Raw genomic sequence first — 23,250 nt, 5'->3', positions numbered from 1 at the left:
GTTTTTATAATAATAAAGTTTGAATAAAAACAAACAGGTTTATTTTCTACTGATGATCTATTTTATTCATTATTCGTGTCTTTGTGGTGAATATTCATACAAAAGGTTTTCTCTCAGGAGGAAGTGAGAAACAGGAAGTGGAATCAATTACATTCAGTACAGCTAGCCCTGCCCCCCTCTTGTTCTTCCTCCTGGACCAATAGCAGGGGATGAGGGCGAGAAAGCTGCACTCCTATTGGTGCATTCTGGTCTTCATAAATCTATTTTGAATATTACAAATATATAAAAGCTCTACAGTGATGATACAGAGTCTCTACTTCAGCTCAGTCACACACACACACCTGCAGGCCGCCGGGTCAAAGGTCAAACAGAATCAGCTGATACAAAAACAAACACAAGTGCAGTAAAAGTCAGTCAGACAGGAAGTCTGCGCTCTCAGCCCGGCCGAGGGGGCGGAGTCAGCAGCCAAAGTGTTTGATCTTCACATTTCCTCCTGAGGAGCCTCACCTGGACAGGTGGGTGTGTTTACAACAAATAAAAACAAACATTAAAACGAAATGACGACGAGGCGGCGCCGACAGCGGCGAGGTCCAACATGAACACGACTCCAAGAAAAACACGACGTCCTGAAACAGTCTGACGTCAGAGTGTGTTCGTAAACTGATTCAGAGTCAGCGACAGGAAACAAACATCTGAGACTTTCAGAATAAAGCTGGAAAGACGTTCAGAATCTTTCCAAAATAAAGTTTTTAACGCAGCGACATCAGTGTCGATTTACACAATAAATATTCCAGCAAAACGTTTAAAAACGAGAATGAGCAGAAGGTCAAAGGTCAAAGTTTCAGTTCGTGTCGTGGAAAAAAGAAAAGGATTATAAACTCGCTGCTCCGAGCCTGCTCGCCCTCAGGTATCTCAGAATGCCTCAGTGGGCGGGGCAGAGCTCTGCATCTCCAAAAATGTGAGTGAACAACTCCGTCTGCACGTGACCACGAGGACAGAAACACGCTGAAATGTGAACCAATCGAGCGGCAGCGACACTACAGGCTGTGAGGCCCGCCCCCTGCTGGGACAGGAGGAGGAGCTTAATGCTGAGACTCATTTTTATTGGTCAGAGACCAGATTGTTCGTGTTCCCACTAAGATAACAGAAATAATTTGAGCTCGTTGTGACGTCACTCCGTCTCGTTAGTCGATGATTTTATTGTTTTTGTTGTTGCTCAGCAGGATCGACCTGCCCTCAACAAACACGAACAGTTTGATTCAAAATCTCAGATTTCTGTCCTGACGCCGACCCCGAGCTGCGTGTGTGTGTCTGTGAGTGTGTGAGTCTGTGTGTGTGCGTGTGTGTGTGCGTGCGTGTCCGTGTGATCAGCGCAGCCAGGAGCAGGGCACCCACTGCGGCTCCGTGTCCAGCTTGTTGATGAGTCTCAGCAGCTCGGTGAAAGCTTTGTCCTGATCCGTGTTCACGATGATGGAGTCGAACAGGTGACCGCAGCCCTGCTCCATCTCACGCGCCTTCTCGATGATGTCACGCAGCTCCTCGGGCTACACACACACACACACACACACACACACGCACACAGACACACACACACACATTAGCACTGAGACACACGTGCATAAACACAGCTGAGGGGCAAACGTAAACGGACGAGCACCTTGGGGTTCTTGTTTTCTTTAGCCAATAAGGCTCGAAGTCGTTCCTGGGAGGGCGGAGCTATGAAGATGATGTAAGGCTTCAAGTCTGAACTCCTCAGCACCTTCAGAGCCTGGAAACACACAGACACACAGAGTCATGTATAAAAACAGTGGAGAAAGCTCTTCAGCACAGGTGTTACCAGGTATGAACAGCTTCATGGCTTTCTGCAGGTGTACCCGGTCACCTGCACAGAGCTCCCATTAGCTTGTTGGCTCAAACCTTCTCGGTCTTCGTAGGACCCGGCCCACGTAGACCGCGAAGGCCGGGTCCTCAGGAGGATGCAGCCGACGTTTTGGGACACAGCTTGTATCTAACAGCAGCTCGGGGACGACTCTGTGACCCCAGGACGAGCTGGAGGAGGTGGTGAGGCAGGTCTGGGCTTCATGGTTACTGTTGTCACTGATAGGAACCCAGATAAGCAGGATGATCTTCATCATGGAAGCACAGAAGCTCAACTCTGAGCTGCATGGTGAGGTCCAACGGTGCATTCACAGGACGTCAGGGAAACTGATGCACTTTGTTCTCAGAGCTCAGCTCCATCCAGGCTATCACAGACTCGTCCTTGTGTTTGGATGCACAGACCTTTGGGATAGACGACTTTCTGAAAACACTGCTTCGACCTTTGACCTTCATATACAAGCTGAAAGAAAACATGACGCAGTCCTCTCTCAAAGATTGTGGAAAGCATAAAACTGAACCTGGGCACCTCGTTCTGCCTCAGTACACTCAGAGGATTTTAGGGTTCCTCTGAGGGTTCGTTTGACTTCAGGTCCCAAAGTCAAACGAACACTGAGAGTTAAAAACGGTCTAAATTCTTTCATCTTTAATAAAATCATCAGCGTTGTTGCTTTATCGGGTGTAACAATTAAGTTTAACATCCATGAAAACAGAATTTATTAAATTTAATGGAGTTAGAAGTTAACAGGAAGTTAGCTCGCTAGCTTCCACCTAAACATTTCATACCATGTTCTGACTGAGATTTCTGAAACTAATTCAAACGTACAGCTCTGTTGTCATTTCCAACATAAACGAAGACAGAAAACTAAACAGCAGTGGCGTTTGTAGGGTTACTGAAGTTGGACTACCTGGTATATAATGTTGTGCTACGTGATTGCTAGCGACACAGCTATGTTAGCATAGCATTAGCACAGTGAAGCTGGAGGATGAACGCTAACTTTTTTCCACTCGATAAAAGTTAACGTGAGGGATTCTGGTGGTCAGGGACAAATGCAATCACATAGCAGGATGCTGTACACGGGCCAAACTTCAGTCAGGAGAACAACTGAGATTATTCATCCACAATACGAGGTTAGTCATTAATATACTGCAACAACATGGGAACAGAGCAGCTGCAGAGAATTCAGCATTAATGAATCAATGTTACGGACGTGGAGGAAGTGCAGTTTTTGGCTTTCCCCATATTTCAAAAGTGCTTCAGTCTTTGCTGTGACTGTCGCCATAATTTGCAGATGATAATGGTTGTAGCCGCTGCGATGCTTTTGACCAAAACAGGCGCAGCTTGATGACAAATCTCTATCGTTGGCCAAATTTATATTGTTTATATCGCCCACCCCTAATTTACATGTTACGTGGTGTTTGGACAGAGGAGCCGCTGAGACACGTCAGCGTGCCCGTTATAAAACCCTCGAGCCGCCACACTGAGCCTCAGTCACCAAACGACGACCCGACTCCACAGGTGAGACGCTTCGACTCATCAGGTGAGTCTGATTCTGTCCCTCAGCGTGGAGAAAACTTTAGCAGAGGTCACTGTGTGCTGAGCTGTAACAACACCAATGTGACCTGTGCAGGTGTGCAGTTTACATCATGTCAGGTGTGCAGAGGTGTGTCCTGTCCTGGACCGTGCTGGCCCTGCTGCTGTCAGCTGGAACCAGTCTGGATCAGGGGATTGAGAACAAGCTGCCTCAGATTTTCGATTTAATCAGGCGAGTATCCTCACAGGTAACATCTGGATTATTCTGTTTCCTTCACAATCAGCACAAACTAGAAATGTCCTTTCTTTGGCAGGGATTCAGAACCGGGGCAGTTCTGTGCTGCTGTGAACATCCCCCTGGATAGAATGGACCAAATCCGATTCAAAATGTGGACAGACATTCATATAGAACAGCCCAGTGGGTATATCCACGCTGAACGCCTCGTTTTGGAACACATTAAGAATGCGTGGAGCAACAAAAATGAAAAGAGCTTTTTGCTTCTGTACACATACCTGTCTCCGTGTGCACACAGATGTGCAAACCCAGACGAACCTTCAGAAAACATTTTGGAATTGATTACAGTGATGACAAACTGGCCACAGCATGCCCTCGTGTTTACACAACCATACAGACCCCTTAATAAACAGGGTATTCCCTTTTTTAATGATAATGAGTTAGAAACTTCTCTCAAAGCGCTTGCAGAAAAGATCGGTTATGCGAACATATTCCGGTGTTACAGACCAGGCAATACTTTTCAGTGTATCAGATGTTTCCCAGAACAGAACATATTTAATGGTAACTGTATTTAAAGTGCAGCCAGCAAAAAGCAGCCGTTCATCAGACCCAAGCATCGCTGCAAAGAAGCAGCACAGAGTTTAACATCAAGCTGTCCGACATCATCCCTGAAGCCACATCCTGTGACCGAACACAGGAAGCTGATTTGTTTCCAAACTGTTAAGCTGATGATTTCTATTCTGTTAAAATGCTGAAAACATTCATGTGTCTGATTTTCTGAATAAAGTCTGAAAGCTGCAAAGAACTTCATCTGATTAGACTCCGTTTATTTCATGCAAATGTGACTCTGTCTTAAGAGGAGATCAATGAGAATAACACAGCTGGAATCAGCTGCTTCTCATATTCAAACTCTGCTTCAGCCTCTCCAGTGAAATCAGTCTGAGACCCAGTGCAGATAAAAGCTGCAGCTGTGCTGCAGGTGGAGGCAGCATGACGGGGATCAGCTGATCATCACCTCCAGACTGCGATTATTAAGATTCTGCTGACGTCACAGCCAACATAAAAGACAAGCAGCAGGTGAACCAATCGCAGCTCCCCGCTCGCCCCGTCACTGCTGCTTTAGTAAGAACACGCAGGCCACACATCAGCGTTTCCTCCAATGAAAGCGTTCACACTGACCCCGCCTCATCCAGTCAGATCATCTGACAGCAAACAAAGCATGCAGCTCTGCTTACAGGTTACACCCTGCAGGACCGTTCAGTACAAACGCGCGCGCGCTCACGCACACACCCGTGCGCGCGCTCACGTACACACCCGTGCGCTCACGCACATACACACCCGTGCGCGCGCTCACATACACACCCGTGCGCGCTCACACATGCACACACCTGTGCGCGCTCACACATGCACACACCTGTGCGCGCTCACACATGCACACACCTGTGCGCGCGCTCACATAAACACCTGTGCGCGCGCTCACGCACACACCTGTGCGCTCACATACACACCTGTGCGCGCGCTCACATACACACCCGTGCGCGTGCTCACATACACACCTGTGCGCGCGCTCACATACACACCTGTGCGCGTGCTCACATACACCTGTGCGCGCGCTCACGCACACACCTGTGCGCTCACATACACACCTGTGCGCTCACATACACACCTGTGCGCGCGCTCACACACACACCCGTGCGCGCTCACATACACACCTGTGCGCGCGCTCACATACACACCCGTGCGCGCTCACATACACACCTGTGTGTGCAGACACAGCACGCAGATCTTCCCGGTGTTGATGACCTGTCTCACTGAGTCCGTACTCGTCCCGTACAGATTCTTCTCGAACTCTCCGGACTCGATCAGCTTCCCTGAAACACAAAAACAACTCATTTCACACCAACAGGAAGTTAAAGACCTGCAAACACCCCGAGCCTCACAGGTGCAGTTTAAAGAACCAACAGACTTAAAAACTGCTTTGTCCCACACGCCATCAGACTGTTTAACTCCTCTCTGGAGGACAAAGGAGGGGGAACAACTAAGCTGTAGTGCCTCTTCACTTCACTGTGCAATACTTCTGTTAATAGTCAACGGTGCAATAGACTCCATACTTGAAATGTGCAATTTCACTTGTATTTTTATTCCTATTTATTCTATTTATCCCCTTCATATATTTTATTTATGTGTGTGTGTGTGTGTGTGTGTGTGTGTGTGTGTATGTATAATATTCTGTAACTTCTGTCAGTGCTGTGCTTTTGGAAACCAAATTTCCCAGAGGAACCCACCCGAGGGATTAATAAAGTTTTATCTTAAGGCACTGGCGCCACCTTGTGGTGCAAACTGGTATTACATCAGAGTCCATATTTCTGCCTCAGCATGTTTGTTTTCACAGCTGCACTTCAGGACGTTTAAACACTTTAACTTTAAATCATTTCAACGACATCATCACGAATATTCTCAGATTTAAACGTCTCACCAGCCGCCAGCTCAGCCTCGAAGGTCTGCCGAGACACAAAGTGATAGTCCCGACCGCTCTGCTCGCCCTCGCGACGGCTCCGCGTCGTGTCTACGACACACACACAGTTAGTTTACGCGCACACACACACACGCACACACACACACACACACATCCTTACGAGGCACAGCTGCAGCGAAGCGCTCTGGTTCACTGTTGAGCAGCCGCTGCCTGAGCTGTTCCTGCCCACAGCCGCTCGGACCAATCAGAGCAATCGGCCGCTTCCTATTGGCCGGCTGGTGGTACAGCGCCATCTCCTCATAGGTGAGAATTTCTTCATTATCGAGATCTGGAGCAAAAGACAAGAAAAAGAGACATCTGGAGTTTGAGTGAGGGTAGAGCAGGAGCTGAGGCTCCGCCTCCTCGCCGCCTGGGGACAGACTGACGCACCGTCGTTCCTGTGAGGGTTGTAGAGCAGCTTCTTCCTCTTCCTCTTGTTCTTCTTCCCACACCAGAGCTTCCCTGCAAACAGACACCACTTCAGTGCTCGAGTCACATGACCTCTAACCCCACATGGGTTTTTACAGCAATGGGGTCATAACGTGGGCGGAGCAGGGACCGACCGGACTTCTCGGGCTCGTCTTCTTCTATGGTTTGCTTCATGGCTTCTCTCTGCTGCTGGAAACTCTTCCCTGTGGAGACAGAAGCAGAGAGCTGCTCAGCTGACACCAGAACAAACACGGACGCGTCCTGATGTTGACCTGCTGACCTCAGGGAGAACACGATCACGCCAAACACGAGGAAACGCTTCAGTCCAACGTATGAAAACAAACAGAGGCGAGCCCACGCTCGCGTGAGCGCAGCAGGAGTTCTGGGCACGCTCAAATGGGGGAGACCCCGGGATCATCTGGCCTGGGATCATCCAGGAACAACTGGAAAAGCACGTCAGCTGGAATTCTGCTGATGCCACGGGCAACCGGAAATAAAGGCGGAGCTTACTGACGCCCTCTGAGGGCAGCTGGACCTGAGGACTGAGGGGGGTAAGAAGGTGGCACTGCACACGAGGTGAAATGTCACTTCCTGTTTGGTGTGGAGTCAGCAGAGGGAAGCCACGAGTAACTGTCCCAACGGTCACGTGATCACAGCGGTCACGGAGGTCAAAGGTTGCTGCTAATCTGCTCTCTGTTATCCAAATCAAACGCTCTGAGCGCGCTCACACCGTGCAGCATTTTTCAAACCCTTGAGATAAAAACCTCCGTCAGACCGCCGTACCTGGCACCAGGCCGGCGAGCGGCTGGTTATCCTCGTCTCCGTCCCGGTACGCCTGCCACCAGTTGGGGTCGGACTGGCTGATGATGTGCAGGATGTCTCCCTTCTGGAAGGACAAGCCGAGCTCTCTGCACGGCACGTAGGGGTCGTCCGAGGGGTCGTAGTCAAAATGAGCCTTCACGTGGACCTGAGGAGCGGAGCAGAGTCACGGGGTCAGACGAAGGCGTCCGTCGGGGACGAGGCGTTCGTGTCGCAGCACTCACCACGCTCTCTTTGACGGGAGGAGGTTTGCTCTGATTGCTGGGAATCAGCACGAAGGTCAGGAGGCCGTGCATGTCGGCCTGTTTACACACAAACACACAAAATCATCGTGAAAGCGCCTGAGCTCACGGACGACGCTCAGCCGGAGTCGACCTGCGCTCGCACGCCAAACACTCACCAGGATGTCGAACACCTGGTTGACGTCTTTGCCTCGGATCTCGATGCCGTTAATCTCCAGGATTTCGTCTCCTTCAGACAGAAGCCCGCTTCGCTCAGCCGCGCCGCCGCGAACGATCCGACTGATCACCACGCTCTCCATTTCATTCCGCACCGTCGCCCCCTGCAGAGCAAACCACGTCATCACAGCCACGGAGACGAGTCCTGGCGTCAAACACCAGGATGTTGTTGTGTGTGTGTGTGTGTGTACGTACCAGAGGGATGTCTCGGGCCTTCTCGATGCGAACGATCTTCACGGTCTCTCCTCCCCACTGCGTCAGCATCTCGCCCTCGGCGGGCAGCGGCTCCAGCTGCATCTCCATCTCTGCTATGCTGTCATGGGTCAGAAGCAACGACTGCACACACACACACACACACACAGACACACACACAGACACACACACAGACACACACGGGTCACACAGAGGTCATTCTCAGACGTTTGGGGAGATTCAGAAAAGCATGAAAACATCAGACGTCCTCGCTGAGACATGAAAACGAGTGTAGGTGTGTGTACCTGCAGATGTGTGTCTGACAGCAGGCTGTGCAGCTCCAGGCCTTCTTTATTGTGACACGCCTGTAGGAGGTTCCTGACCTGAAACAGCAGCAGACATCCCCGCTCTGATCACTTCCTGTCACATGTCCAACCGTATTTTTTACATTATTAGAGACTTTGGTCGTGTTTAATGACAAAAACAGACATATTGGTGCTGCGGCTGCAGTGATGCGGGCGCTGCACCGGCCCGTCGTGGTGAAGAGAGAGCGGAATGTAAAAGCTCTAAATTTACTGGTGGATCTACGTCCCTACCCTCACCTGTGGTCACCAGCTGTGGGTGTGACCGAAAGAACGAGATCGTGGATACAAGCGGCGGAAATGAGCTTCCTCCGAAGGGTGGCTGGCCTCTCCCTTAGAGATAGGGTGAGAAGTTCGGCCATCCGGGAGGGGCTCAGAGTAGAGCCGCTGCTCCACATTGAAAGGAGCCAGCTGAGGTGGTTCAGGCGTTTGATGAGGATGCCTCCTGGGCGCCTCCTGGGTGAGGTGTTCCGGGCATGTCCCACCGGGTGGAGGCCCCAGGGCAGACCCAGGACGCGCTGGAGAGATTACATTACTGGGCTGGCCTGGGAACGCCTTGGTGTTCCCCAGGAGAAGCTGGAGGAGGTGGCTGTGGAGAGGGAGGTCTGGGCTGCTGCCCCCGCGACCCGGCCATAAGAAAATGGACGGACAGACAAAAACACACCCGTGTTTTCCTTCATGGCGGCCTTGCTGTGGCGCTGTTACACGTCACAGCTGAAGACGTCCGTGTTACAGTTCAGTGGGTTTGAAAGTTGCTCATTTCCAGCTTCAGAGCAGCTTTGCCTGATTCACAGCTCATAATAATCCTTCTTTGTCTGATTCCAGCCTTGGCGATGTCTCTGACTGACACAGGCTCCTCCCCCTTTAAGACCATGCTCTTCTAGCTGCTACAGATGTATGACCAGCAGTGGGTGTGGCTCAGCCCTCCGTGACATCACACTGGTTGCAGAGTGTAAAAACTGATGGAGTACTTACTGTACACACACAGAGCTGATCAGCGTTGGGGTGACGTGAGGAAGAACAGAAGAAGAGGAGGAAACCTTCGGTACGTGCACGAGCAGTGAGTAAGGACTTTAACAGATCGGTTTATTCTTCATATTTCTGTTGTATTAACAGTGACCAGCGGCGTGCTGAAACATGCTCCTGCACTGAAACATCCTCCTGCACTGAAACATCCTCCTGCACTGAAACATCCTCCTGCACTGCTGCACGTTTCTGCTTCGTTTCTGATGAAGAAGCAGCACGTTTGTGAGGACGGCGTGCACGCCAGCTCGTCTTTTCTCTCTGATTCTGGAAGCCGAATGCAGGGCGGAGACGCCAACATGGATGATGTTCTGCTTTTAATGAGCTGCCTCTGAAACGAGGCCCGAGGAGCACAAACCCCAGCACCGAGCTTAGCCTCGCTTTCACGGCACGCGGGAAAACTCCCAGAGTCACCGACGGTGTGATGAACCAGACCCCGCCCCTCAGGAAGACCATGGGCTCAGTGGGAAAGGGAACCACACAAGTTTGATCCCAGCACAAATGTGGATGAGACACAGACGTCAGGCAGAACATCGCGGAGCACATAGAGAGTCTGACGTACAAAACTTTGTTGTTTTTGTTGTTTCAGCTGAGTTTATGTTAGTTTCACTGCAAGTGAATCGATCAGGTGTTGTTTGATCGATCACCTGCGTGACTGCAAAGGAAAAGAAAGATCATGAACGATGTTGGTGAATTAAAAATGGTCGTGCAGGAAACAGTGTGACCCACTGCAGCTCTACAAACACACTACAGTGTCGCCGCTGTGCTGCCCCCTCACAGCAGCGTTGGACAAACACTAACTCAGTTTGATCTGCAGCACAAACAGGTGAGAAATAAGGATCGACTATTAAAGACCAGCTTTAGTTCACATCCAGACTGATGAAGCTGAACTTTCTGCTCCATTACCGCAGTTCAAATACAGCCGTGTTACCTCCATGGCGAGTGGAAGCGCCTGCTGCGTGTTGGGGTACGGTGGAGACGGTCGGTGCATGCTGCTGGCCACGGCATTGTGGATCTTCAGCGCCGACTGGAAGTCCGACTGCAGAGAGAAAAACACAGACGTCAGCGACTCTGAGCTGTCATTTATTCCCACTCGACGCTGCGCTGAGTCGAAAACTGATTTAAATCCTCACAAACCGAGTTCACAGTCAGCAAAAGCTCCAGTTTCATGACTGAAGTGTCGACCTCTGACTGTTAACCCACCCACAGGTCACTCAGGTGGACGGCGAGTCGAGCATAAAGATGGCCGAGCTTCTGGAGGAAGACCTCGACATCCTCAGAGCTCGCAACTCATTTCCACATGAATGTTATCATAATAATGAGATTGATGCAGCATCACCACACAGCAGCTCTTTTTAAAGAGACGCTCGTTTATCGCCTGCAGGTGAGCTACAGGTGAGACATGCACAGGTGAAAACAGACGCTACAGTAAAGCTACAGTAAAGCTACAGTAAAGCTACAGTAAAGCTACAGGCTGCTCTGCATCAGGTCTGCTTCATGCTGGAGGTCAGGTTATGTCAGCAGAAGAGAAAGATTGAGAGATAAAACCTGTGAAGCAGAGGCAGCGTCGCTCTGTCATTACACGCAGCTGCAGAGCGACGCTGTGGAAACAAACTCTTGGTTCAGCTCATGACTGCGAGGAAATACGAGTCCAATCAGAGCGCGAGTTTCCTCAAATGATCGGTACAGTTTGTTTTAATGAGCTCACAGGAAGTCCTGCACTAATCCGTGTGGCAGAAATCAAACAAACCTTCAGCAGAGCAAAAACCACTCAGGCTGGAGATCAGACGTCTCTATGTGGGCGAACGGCTTCGGGCAGCAGCGAGGCTCTGAAGCACGACTCAGGAGGGTCGACTTTGACTCCAAAGCATCGCAGGAATGCGCTTTCATGCATCTGACTGGCTGAAAACAGCCACATGACTCCACACGGCTTTGTGACAAAGATTAAAGCTCTGAGCGGATTTTAAAAACCTCACGTCTCCGTGTTTCTGCAGCTGTAAGTGCAACAGAGCGGCAGGCAGGCGGCGTCACGATGACCACTTTACAGGCTGGAAGGATGATTTTACATTAAAGCTGTTAGAAACCAATCACACTGCAGGTGTCACCCTGCTGAGTGACAGCTTTCAAACAACAGTGCAACCCGGCGCTGACGCTGTGACCCCGTGGTCACGGTCAAAGAAAGCGGCGAGCCTTTTCCTTCTTCCCGTTTCGTGCACTGAAACGTGCGTTTTGCCAGGTCTGTGTCTGCTGCTCAGAAAAGCACACAAACACAGTCGGTGCACACCTGCAGCGTGTGAGAGCGTCTGCAGAGTCACCACCAGCCCGACGGTCTCACATCAGGACGCAGCAGCTAAAAGTCGCCCTGGGTCAGCAGAGAGCCTCGAGGCGAGACCACAAAGCTGCAGCTCAGACAGCAGTGACGAGTCTTTGACCGCAGAGTCTCACAAAGAAGCCACAATTACACAGCGGGCCGAGGCCTCGCCGCTAAGATTACCTTGTTCAGCAGAGCGAGGACCAACTCGATGTCACTGTGACTCTGCTGGTCCGACAGGCTGCCCCGGACCTGCTTCAGCGACAGCAGCAGCTCCTCCAACTCTGCAGAGAGACACACGTGTTCACAGCAAACACACACATACTGACCTGAGACGAACAGCGTGTCCCTCCTGTGTGTGTCCTCCTGTGTGTGTCAGCGCCGCCGCCCAACAAACAAACTCTTAATTAAGTCGGGTGCTTCACTCCCTCCCTGAGGAATTCCCTCCCTGACTGGCGTCTGACATTCCTGCTCACTTTCCTCCTTTTTCAACGCCGTCAGCATCTCTTTAACTTCCACCTCCTCGCCCTTTGACCCCTCAGATCTGCACAGTAATGACTGCTGTGTGTGTGTGTGTGTGTTACCCAGCAGCGCGTGTGTGTGCTGGCTGCTGAGCGCTGGCAGCTGCGGTGTGTCTTGCAGGAATGTGGGGTTGTCGATCCCGCTGTAGGGATTCTGGGAGAGGTTCCTGAGTCTGAGTGAGGCGTTCAGATCCAGCTGCCGACCCTCCTCTTCTCTACGGCGCCGAAGGTCCTCCTGACACACAAAGAGCAGAGGAAGTTACACAGGAGGCCCTCCATATGCCTCAGAGCACACACGGCGTCCTCTGCACGCTGAGCTGTGATTGGCTCACGTGAGCGTGTTATGTAAATGAAACCCACACCAGGTAAAACCTGACGATGCTCAGGACTGAAGAATCAGCCGCAGCAATCCCACGCCACTCGAGGAAACTAAACCTCGGTGTTGTTTTGGCTGCAGCTCGTTCTGAGCCGACACCTCCCCCACACGCTCAAATCAGCCTGACAGTTTACCCACAATGCACTTAGTGAAGTTTCCTGCACTGAACTATCAGAGATGTTTGCAGGAACTCTGAGCGCTGGCTAAGCTGAGCCTCGGAGGCTTCGCTGCACAGGTTAGCTCAGGCGTGCTTTCATCCCGCTGTCGCTACACGAAACCTGTCAGTGAAACATGCACAGCCCCAAACTGAACACCTGAAGATAAAGGCCCCGCCCACGCAGGTTTCTCTGTGTACCTGATGCTGTCGTATCCTCTCCAGCTGAGCGGAGCGCCGCAGAGGCAGCGTTCGGCTGCCCAGGTCTCCCGGACAGTCCACGGCCATTTCTCGGTGCTGCTGTCCTCCCCTCGCCTCTTCATCTCCTCCTCCTCCTCCCTCTCCAGCAACATGGCCATTCAGATGGGAGGTCGTCATCCCTCGCATGCACGCACGTCTTGTACTGTGTGCGTTTGATTCGATTCCTCAGACGGGCAGTTTCTACGATGGTTATGTTCCTGAGATGTTTAGGAGGGTAAGTCGGTGAAGAAGGCAGCCATGACACCGTCACCTGTGCAGGAAGCAGACACACAAGGTCACCTGTGCAGGAAGCAGACACACAAGGTCACCTGTGAAGGAGCAGATGAGCAGACGCAGCGTCTGCTGAGGGCTGTTCGATATAACGATATATATCGGATATAAAAACGTCGTTTCCTATCACGCTATCGTTTGTTTCGTGGTGTCGGAAAATAAACTGTTTACAGCAATTTTTTTTCATGGTTTTGATGGTAGCGGCTTTATTAAAGTTCTCTCTCTCTCTTATATTTAATATAACCACACTACGGACAGACAAGCGCCTGTTTTTACGTGTTGTCGTTAGCAACAACGACGGTAAAACCATCGCGTGGCTCCGCAGTCCGCTTGTTTTGTTTTCCATGTAAACCTTTCACAATAAAGCTCAAGATCCTGTTGAGACTTTTCAAAATAAACTGAATCACGTGAAAGAGCATGCAGAGAGTTTACGGAGGAGAAGCAAAAAAAGAGCCGTCATGTGCTAAAAAAACCAACCTTGGACTCAAACTTTGAAAGACAACAGCGGCCGTTACAACTTATGTCAAAAAATGCATCGGTTAAAACACTCGACTCCAGGTAAAAGACGCCGAGCTGGAAAAACTAAACGCAAGTCGAGCTGCCCAAGATTCACAGAATTTACAGAAAATGTTAAATTTTTGTGATTTATATCGTTGTCAGGACGATAAATGTCTTATATTGGGATATGGCATTTTTGTCATATCGCACAGCCCTACGTCTGCTGACAGTAGGGCTGCCACGATTAGTCGACTAGTCACGATTACGTCGACTATCAAAATCGTCGACGACTGATTTAATAGTCGACGCGTCGTTTGAAGCTTTGTAAGATCCCAAAAGACGCAGGAATAAGTAGTAGGATTTAAGAGTGTAATAACGGACTGAAACAGAAGATGGCAGCACTGCATGTACAAGGATGCCAGCTGCCGTTAAACCCCGAAGAAGAAGAAGCTGTGTCCCAGAATTCATAGCGCAGCCCAGCTCAGTTTCCAACAATGGCGGCAGCTAGTTAGTTTTAATATTACTCTTATTATTCTTTCTGGGTCACAAAATAAACGTTTAACATATTTTCAGGCGAGAATGTAGCTGTGTAAACCTCAAATATCTGCTCAGTTTATCAAGACACCACATATTTTCAAAAGCGCTCCGACGATTTCGGAGACGTCTGTTACCCACTAGCTCGATAGCTAGCCGGGGGCTAGGCTCACTAGCCGTGAGAACACCGGACTCCCGGCTTCAAACCCACCGCCGTCTTTCGCTACTCAGGTTAAACATGATATATAAGTCACTTAGATAACTTAAAAATGTTATTGTTTGGCTTTTTTCAGTATTTTATTTGTTCCTGAGTAAATCGGTTTGGCTGAGATTAAAGTTATAGTTTTTACACAGCTGAATAAACGTCAAGCAGACAGCTGATTATCAGAAGTGTGAGATGCTGAGAATTTACTCCGGTGTCCTGTTATATTTTAGATAGCAAGGAGTTTATTAAACTTCACCGAAACAATCTGCAAACTTAAAACTAAAAACTTAAACTAAAATTTAATAAACTATCATCTTGTCTTTATTTTTAGTTAGCACAGACCTTAAACACTTAAAGCTGTAAGCTAATGATAGTTATATAAGAGCAGATGCTGCTGGTGCAATAAGCTGTAGTTTTATGTCCAATGGATGATGATCTGACTAGTCGACTATCAAAATAATCGTTTGTGGCAGCCCTAACTGACAGGTCACAGGAAACCGGATGCATTTATTAACCAGGTAACACTCGGCAGCTTTTCATCAGGGTGGAGCTGATGAAGCACAGCAGGATCAGTTTAAAAAGGAAGTAAGGACAGTCACATGACACACCTGTTTCACCATCACAGCATTTTAATGTCACGACGGGAACCTTCTCGCTGCCGCACAAGCTACGAACGGTAACGATGAGGTGAAGCGATCGGCGCTGCGAGCCAGAGAGACGTCAGGTCGGCAAACAGTTTATCCAATCACAAGACCCCAAACATCCACCCCACGTTCAAACCTCTCCTTTTTCTAACGCTTATGCTAACGTTTCTGAGACCTCTGTCCTCCACCTTCTGCTCACAAACTGTGAGGACGTTCTGTCCATAAAGTCTGAACAGCCGAACATTCAGCCAGATGTGCGGGACACAAACAGCTGGTTTAGTGACAGGTGCAGCGGGTTAACAGCAGCGCCAGCTGTAGCTCGGTCATTAGTTCAAAGGCAACAATACCAAGACCGCCCACTCCATACACGTAACCATAACAACAATGGCTTTGTCTGCAGCCGGGTGGTCCGGGTAGGTGGGAGGGACGAGGGGGCGCTCAGGTCAGGAAACAGGGGAGGCAGAGGGCGAGTGAGGTAACGACGAATGGAAAGCAAAAAAGAGAGAGAGAAGGTAAAAATAAACAGAGACGGATGGAGGCCTTATGTCAGTAACACAATAACATGTTTGTATGTTATCTGTGACACACACGGCCCATGATGCACAGTGAGGAATGCCAGGCAGCCTGGGAACAGCATTCCTGTGATGGGGGAAGGGAGCGTGTCCCAAAAACAGAGCTGGGATTCAAACATTCAATTCAATTCAATTCAATTTTATTTATATAGCGCCAAATCACAACAAATGTCGCCTCAAGGCGCTTCATAGATACAGAGAAAAGCCCAACAATCATATGACCCCCTATGAGCAGCACTTTGGCGACAGTGGGAAGGAAAAACTCCCTTTTAACAGGAAGAAACCTCCGGCAGAACCAGGCTCAGGGAGGGGCGGCCATCTGCTGCGACCGGTTGGGGTGAGAGAAGGAAGACAGGATAAAGACATGCTGTGGAAGAGAGACAGAGATTAATAACAGATACGATTCAATACAGAGAGGTCTGTTAACACATAGTCAGTGAGAAAGGTGACTGGAAAGGAAAAACTCAATGCATCATGGGAATCCCCCGGCAGCCTACATCTATTGCAGCATAACTAAGGGAGGATTCAGGGTCACCTGGTCCAGCCCTAACTATATGCTTTAGCAAAAAGGAAAGTTTGAAGCCTAATCTTGAAAGTAGAGATAGTGTCTGTCTCCTGAATCCAAACTGGAAGCTGGTTCCACAGAAGAGGGGCCTGAAAACTGAAGGCTCTCCCTCCAATTCTACTTTTAAATACTCTAGGAACAACAAGTAGGCCTGCAGAGCGGGAGCGAAGTGCTCTAATAGGGTGATATGGTACTACAAGGTCATTAAGATAAGATGGGGCCTGATTATTTAAGACCTTGTATGTGAGGAGCAGGATTTTGAATTCTGGATTTAACAGGAAGCCAAAACAGGAGAAATATGCTCTCTCTTTCTAGTCCCTGTCAGGACTCTTGCTGCAGCATTTTGGATTAACTGAAGGCTTTTCAGTGAGTTTTTTGGACATCCTGATAATAATGAATTGCAGTAGTCTAGCCTGGAAGTAATAAATGCATGAACTAGTTTTTCAGCGTCACTCTGAGACAGGATATTTCTAATTTTAGAGATGTTGCGCAAATGGAAGAACGCAGTCTTACATATTTGTTTAATATGTGCGTTGAAGGACATATCCTGGTCAAAAATGACTCCAAGGTTCCTCACAGTGTTACTGGAGGCCAAGGTAATGCCATCCAGAGTAAGAATCTGGTTAGATACCATATTTCTAAGCTTTTCAGCGCCGAGTACAATGACCTCAGTTTTATCCGAGTTAAGAAGCAGAAAGTTAGTGGCCATCCAAGTCTTTATGTCTTTAAGACATTCCTGCAGTTTAACTAATTGGTGTGTGTTATCTGGCTTCATGGACAGATAGAGCTGGGTGTCATCTGCATAGCAGTGAAAATGTATGCTATGTCTTCTAATGATGCTGCCTAGGGGAAGCATGTATAATGTAAACAGAATTGGTCCTAGCACCGAACCCTGTGGAACTCCATAATTAACCTCAGTGTGTGAAGAGGACTCTCCATTTACATGCACAAATTGGAGTCTATTAGATAGATATGATACAAACCACTGCAGTGCAATACCTGTAATACCTACAGCATGTTCTAATCGCTCTAATAGAATATTATGGTCAACAGTATCGAATGCTGCACTAAGGTCAAGAAGGACAAGCACAGAGATGAGTCCACTGTCAGAGGCCATAAGAAGATCATTTGTAACCTTCACTAAAGCTGTTTCTGTGCTGTGATGAACTCTGAAACCTGACTGAAACTCTTCAAATAAACCATTCCTCTGCAGATGATCTGTTAGCTGTTTGACAACTACTCTTTCAAGGATGTTTGATATGAAAGGAAGGTTGGAGATTGGCCTATAATTAGCTAAGACTGCTGGGTCTAGAGATGGCTAGACGATCGATGCACACTTTCAGCTCGTCTCTGAGCTGTGCACAAACACACCGACCTGATGAGGGCACGCGCTCGTTTACAGGCACACAAAATAATCGTGAGATATGCAACCCTGACCCCCGCTCTCAGCCCCCCCATCATCTTTAATATTCGCAGAGGTCATCTACGTTTACAGGAGTGCAAACACAATAACCAGCAAAGCTCTGCTTACAGAATTAAATATGTGAAATCTGTCCTCAACTGTGTGTCCAGGTAAACACACCTGAGTACTAACCCACTGCAGTCAGACGAGTACTCGAGTATCCGTTGATACTCAAAGCTTAGCAGGGTTTGCAGACAGTTCGCTGGATTCAGTTTCCTGGACCACAAACAGCTCCGTGCACTCATCCATCGGGTTTCACACATGCACTGCAGCCCCGAGCCGCTCCATCAAGCGCCGGCTCCATCTGACTGCACGGCGTCCCGACCCGAGTCTTCAGAAACCTACACGTCCGAGGAGCTGCACTGAGCGCTCACATCGTCTAATTCAGTGAAATCACAGGTTTGACTGAATAAAAAGAGAAACAGTTTCTGCCTCAGAGACACCCGACAGATTTACAATATTCAGCAGATGAAGATGATCCTGGTCTGTGGATGCATGAGCCCCACTCACGCTGAGCACGCACCTCTCCCACAGGCTGACACCAGCCTTTAACCGTTACCCAGAATGCACTTTGTGAGGTTTCCTGTAGCAAACGTGACTCCGGGAGCGTAAAACTGATGTCTTCATTAAAGACCGGTACGACTGCAGGTGTTTGACTTACAGCAGAAAGAAAAAGTCAGTGCTTGAAGAGAATCAGCTGAGGGGGCGAGGAAGAGCGGACGAGCCCTCCTGCTGAGTGTTTTGGTTTGCGGGGAAAGGGGTGGAGCTTGGTTTGAAACCCAGTCTGGCTGGAAAAGCCTGAAGCTGATCAGGACTTGAAGCCGTTTCCTGCTGGATCGCTGCCCTCAGACCATCAGAAAGGACATGTTCTAACTCAACACGCCGCCCGTCCTGTCGCACGCCGCCCGTCCTGTCGCACGCCACCCGTCCTGTCGCACGCCGCCCTCTGGGCACGTTTCACTGTCATCATTCACATTTGGCCTCCAGTGGTTGTAAAAACACAGAGGTTAAGTCATCGGTGTGTTAGCAGTTTGTCTTCCTCAGAGACTGAAGAGACATTTGTCCCACCGAGACAATTACACAACTATGACAAAGACGAGCTCACACAACCAACACGAGATTGTTCCCAGAAACAAACAGTCCAACATTTAATCTGACAGACTGCAGCGACGGGATTTTGTCTGTTTCATGTTTCTGATCATGTGACTCGATCAAGATAAACAATCAATAACAATCCTGATAATAGCCCCTCCCATCCACCTTCCTCCACCCGCTGTTCTCAGAACTTTATGAGTGTGTTTGAGTTTTGTCACACACACACACACACACACACACACACACACACACACACACACACACACACACACACACACACACACACACAGCTGTACCAGCCTGTACCAGACAGGAAAACAGAGAGGAGGGAGTGGAGGGCGGACACACTGAAACGGAACAAAAACAACTTCAATTATTTTATGTGAGCAACAAAAACCCGTCAAACTGAAAGAAAGTCTCATCTGAGTCTTGGACACGCGAGTGGATTTAAACATGTTGAACGTGACACTGATTCCTCCCCCACCCTCCAGAAACACCACAGCCTCTAACAGCCTTTCACGTTCTCACAAAATCTGATCGGTTGACTGGAGAGCAACGTCCTGGCTCTTATTCTGAAAGTTCCCAGCCCTTCCTGTCTCTTTGCTGCTTCCCCACTAAGGCTCTCATCCTGCGGACGAAGTCCTCCACCTCTGCGCTGGACTGCAGCTGGTGATGTAGTCCTGGTTCTAGTCTGGAGGTCCTGCACCAGAACCAGAACCTGCAACAGGTGGAGAACTGGTTCCTAAACCACTAACTAACCAGCTCACCTGAGCAGGACAGACTGGTCAGCAGGGCCGTGTTTGTGAGGAGGGAAGCACGAGATAGGAAGGGCTGGATCTTTCAAAATAAAAGCAATCAGACTGTCCGGTGAAGTAAAAGTAGAAGGTGCTGGTCTCTGGCAGATTAAATAAGGAAATTTTGTAAAATATTTAAAAAATATAAGCATGGAAAGGACTAAACTCAGTCCTCATACACACCTGGACTTCAGCAGCGTCCCACTGCCTGAGGACGCAAATGGACCAAATCAGACAGCAGTGACCAGTCGGCCCCGGCACGAGCCCCCCAATCAGGCCGGAGAAGCAGCGAGCGAGCATTCCTGAGAACAGAGGACGTCTGTCTCTCGTTGGCCCGACGCCCTCAGCCCCGTCCTCACCTCACTGCTTCACCAGCGCTCTGCGTGGAGGGTAAAGTGAGGCTCCCACCGCTCTCTGAAATTCAGCCGATGACCCTCCACATCCAGCTCGCACAACACCTGCAGCTTTCTTCCTGTGCTGCAGAAGCAAACCTACATCCGCTGACGAGGAAACCAAACACAGGCACCCGACCTGACTTGCACAGCACCCTCACAGATAACACCAGCCTTATTAAGGACAACAAAGACGAGCTTCAGGGAAAGCTCCGACTTCAAAATAAATCAGAAAAATACAAAACAAGTCCAATGGTTCCTTCTCCAAAAAGATAAACACTAGTAGTTCTCAGAGGAAACACTTCTCCTGCAGAGCCGAACACACAGCAAGGGGAGAGCACAAACACGCCAGACACGCATGTGCAGCTGAACCGTGACCATGTGCAGGAAACTGCAGATGCAGCAATGAGTCACATCCAACCAGCCGCCGACCGCGGTCACTTCACCGCGCCCAAACACGCCGTGGGACTCCAAGGCAGTCCTGATGTCATCAGATGAAACGTCTAGCGCCCGAGAGCCGACTGCCCTGTGAACATCTCACACTGAAAGGTGACAAATTGTGTCTCACCTGCACAGGTGTGATCAGAGCGGCAGCAACAAGGGAGGGGAGTGTTCTGTGTCCTCGCACCTGCTGCAACCCGTTCATGCTGCACAGGTAATGCAGCTCGTCCACACCTGCTGCGTCTGCCAGCAGCATCAGGAGGAGGAGTAGACGCCAGGACCGGACCAGCATCCGCTCCTCAGCGTGAGGAGGCACAGGAGGAGCACGGCGACCTCCAGCGGCTCCTCGTCTGACTGAGATCTCCCAGACAGACCCTGTGATGGTGGCGTGAGGGCGTGACGCCCTTTAGCGGGACCTGCGCTAGCATCCAAACTACGCTCTTTGTAAGACTCAACATTCACAGCAACTGCATCGTAACTTTATTCACAGAAGTTCAATCAGATAAATGAATTCTGGGCACCAGTTTACTCTGAGGGTGAGCTGGCGACCGAGTGATCCATGGCCAGGAAGCCGGGTAGGAGTCCGACCCCCCCCCCCCCCCCCACCCCCCCACTGTGCATCCTGTCTGTCTCCATCCAATAAAGGCTATTAAAAAATAATAAATGAACAAGTAACATTTAAAATATGCCGACTCGGCTCTGATGGAGCCACCACTCTCTCTGGAGCAATGCCCCGCCCACAGACATGTCTGATTGGAAGGCAAACGCAGGTAAACATTAAACAGGTAAACGTCACACTTCTCCAAATTTTATCTGCTGAAGCTGCAGAACCACGACTCTGTCCACAGCAGTGAGACAAACCAGCACAAGGTCACGCTGAAAATAGTCTAATAATAATGCAGCGACTCACAGTGAAGGCCGACAGGCTGCTGGGAGGGCGGGGTCACATCTTAACACCGCCCACATTCACAAGAAACTCAAATATTTAGGACAGAAAGCCCCCAAAACAAGAGCAGAGAACTACAAATTTACAAGAATCGCATACCATGAATTAATTCGTTTTTTCATAAAGGTATGACTTTTTCTAAACTCAAATATCAAAATAATAAAAAAGGGAAAGAATTCAAATATTGACTAAAAACGTTACTTTAAAAAATGTAAAATAAAACACAAAAAGATCCCAAAAAATTCCCTCCAAAAATGACTAAAATGTACAAATATTTATGAGGAAAATGTAAACTTAAAAAAATCTATTTACCAAAAAAGAATTAATTAATAAAATTGTGGGGCAAAAAATAAAAACAAAGAAATTCAAAAACGGATTAGGAAAAAAAGTAACTATTTACTGAATGCCCGTCACACGTGTTTGTTTGTTTAAAAACAACAACAAATAAATGAAGAATAAAGCCCAAAAAGGACACAAAACATGACTGGGAACATATATGCGGGGTAAAAACAAACAAACAAATAAGAGAAAAAATAAAGAAACCCCAAACGCTGAGAGGACTGCGTGAGGAGGCCGGGCTGGGCTTGACCCTCACACCGACTGAAGGTTTGAATCCCAGCCGCCCACTGCCACTCAGTACTCGGTAATCTCGGACCCTGATAACGCTCCATTGAAAAACACATTTCCTTCCACGGCAGTGACGGGGAGCGGCAGGGAACAGGAAACAAACGCTTTATTTCTCTGTACAAGGAAATAAGAAGCTCACTGTAAATACAGCTTCCTGTAGTTTGACCGGTTGTCCAGCACTCAGGTAACTTCAGCAGGTCTACGCGGCGGCGTTTTAGTAAAAATGGCGCGTTTAGTCGCTGCTGAGGTGGAATAACTGAAATAAAGATAAGCTCAGCGGTGTATGCAGGTACCTCTCCCCCAGCCTGGAGTTTGTCTCACTGACAGCTGGCTAACTTTAGCTCACTCTCGAGCCTCTCAGTGTTTTCCTGCTTCTCTCACTCGAGCGACAGGGCTCCGGGGCGGACCGGCTCCGTTCACAGCCTAAACTCGGACACCTGAGTCGGTTTGGCCCGTCAGCGAGCCGCCCTGCTCGGATAAACGCACTTTATTCGAGCCTAGCGTTAGCAGCTAGCTGCTAGCGGCACCTGTTGATAACAAAGCCACTTGAGAGCGAACAGAAAGCGCTGGAAGCCTCACCTGCTTCAGCCCGACCTCCGCCTCTGTCTCACGACTCAATCCCCCGGGAAATTGCCGGGTCACAGCACCGCTCTGAGCCCTATCCGCCACTCGCTTCGCGGACTTTCTGTCGGTGATTCTCCGTTTCTCTGGCAAAGTTACTGCTCGCTGCTCGGACACCAACGGAGACCTCCCCTCCTCTTCCTCACTGTCATTCTCAGCTCCAGAGAGGGGGCGGGGCCAGCGAGCCACCAGCTAGATAACACGGTGACGCTGATTGGACGCACCTATGAAAGGAATTTGGTTTCAGCCAATGAGACACGCCGCTACATGGAATGCAGCACAGCGAGGTTAGCATTAAAAGTAAAGCAGGCAGCTGGGCTAGCTGTGCAGGGGGTTCCCCAGGATTTTTAACAGGGGGCCAAGAAGACCAACATGGGGGGTTCTGATCATAAATAAATAAAGAGTTATTTAAAGTCTTTAGGTGAGTACAAGTCATAGTCTTCCTTACCCTGTCTTAAATGTATGCAGCTCGTTGGACTGCTTCAAACAACCACACAGGGGAAATAAAGTTATCCTCTA

The 23,250-nt window shown here is 49.3% G+C and overlaps 1 protein-coding gene across 3 annotated transcripts; it reads right to left on the bottom strand.

The window, feature by feature from the left end:
* Window positions 1–34: 34 nt before the first annotated feature.
* LOC146495555 (protein PALS1-like) lies at window positions 35–22,906 on the bottom strand. Of its 3 annotated transcripts, none has more exons than XM_085144368.1 (17): window positions 22,690–22,906; window positions 13,006–13,344; window positions 12,338–12,509; window positions 11,937–12,037; window positions 10,374–10,481; window positions 8,363–8,440; window positions 8,061–8,201; window positions 7,808–7,969; window positions 7,632–7,709; window positions 7,372–7,555; window positions 6,723–6,791; window positions 6,550–6,621; window positions 6,281–6,448; window positions 6,121–6,210; window positions 5,403–5,515; window positions 1,658–1,768; window positions 35–1,544 (listed from the first exon to the last, which is right to left on the bottom strand). In XM_085144368.1, the coding sequence occupies exons 2-17, from the start codon at window positions 13,189–13,191 to the stop codon at window positions 1,368–1,370; spliced, it is 2,010 nt and encodes a 669-aa protein (XP_085000494.1). In that variant the 5' UTR covers window positions 13,192–13,344; window positions 22,690–22,906; the 3' UTR covers window positions 35–1,367. The 3 variants fall into 3 exon arrangements, with proteins under 3 accessions (XP_085000494.1, XP_085000493.1, XP_085000495.1); XM_085144367.1 differs by having other exon boundaries at window positions 13,006–13,315; XM_085144369.1 differs by lacking the exon at window positions 22,690–22,906 and adding an exon at window positions 22,404–22,578 and having other exon boundaries at window positions 13,006–13,315.
* Window positions 22,907–23,250: the final 344 nt, after the last annotated feature.

This window comes from Neolamprologus multifasciatus, chromosome 19 (assembly GCF_963576455.1).
Source record: "Neolamprologus multifasciatus chromosome 19, fNeoMul1.2, whole genome shotgun sequence".
Lineage (NCBI taxonomy): Eukaryota > Metazoa > Chordata > Actinopteri > Cichliformes > Cichlidae > Neolamprologus > Neolamprologus multifasciatus.
Note: the sequence above shows the minus strand (reverse complement) of the source record. Positions and strands in the feature narration are given on the sequence as shown.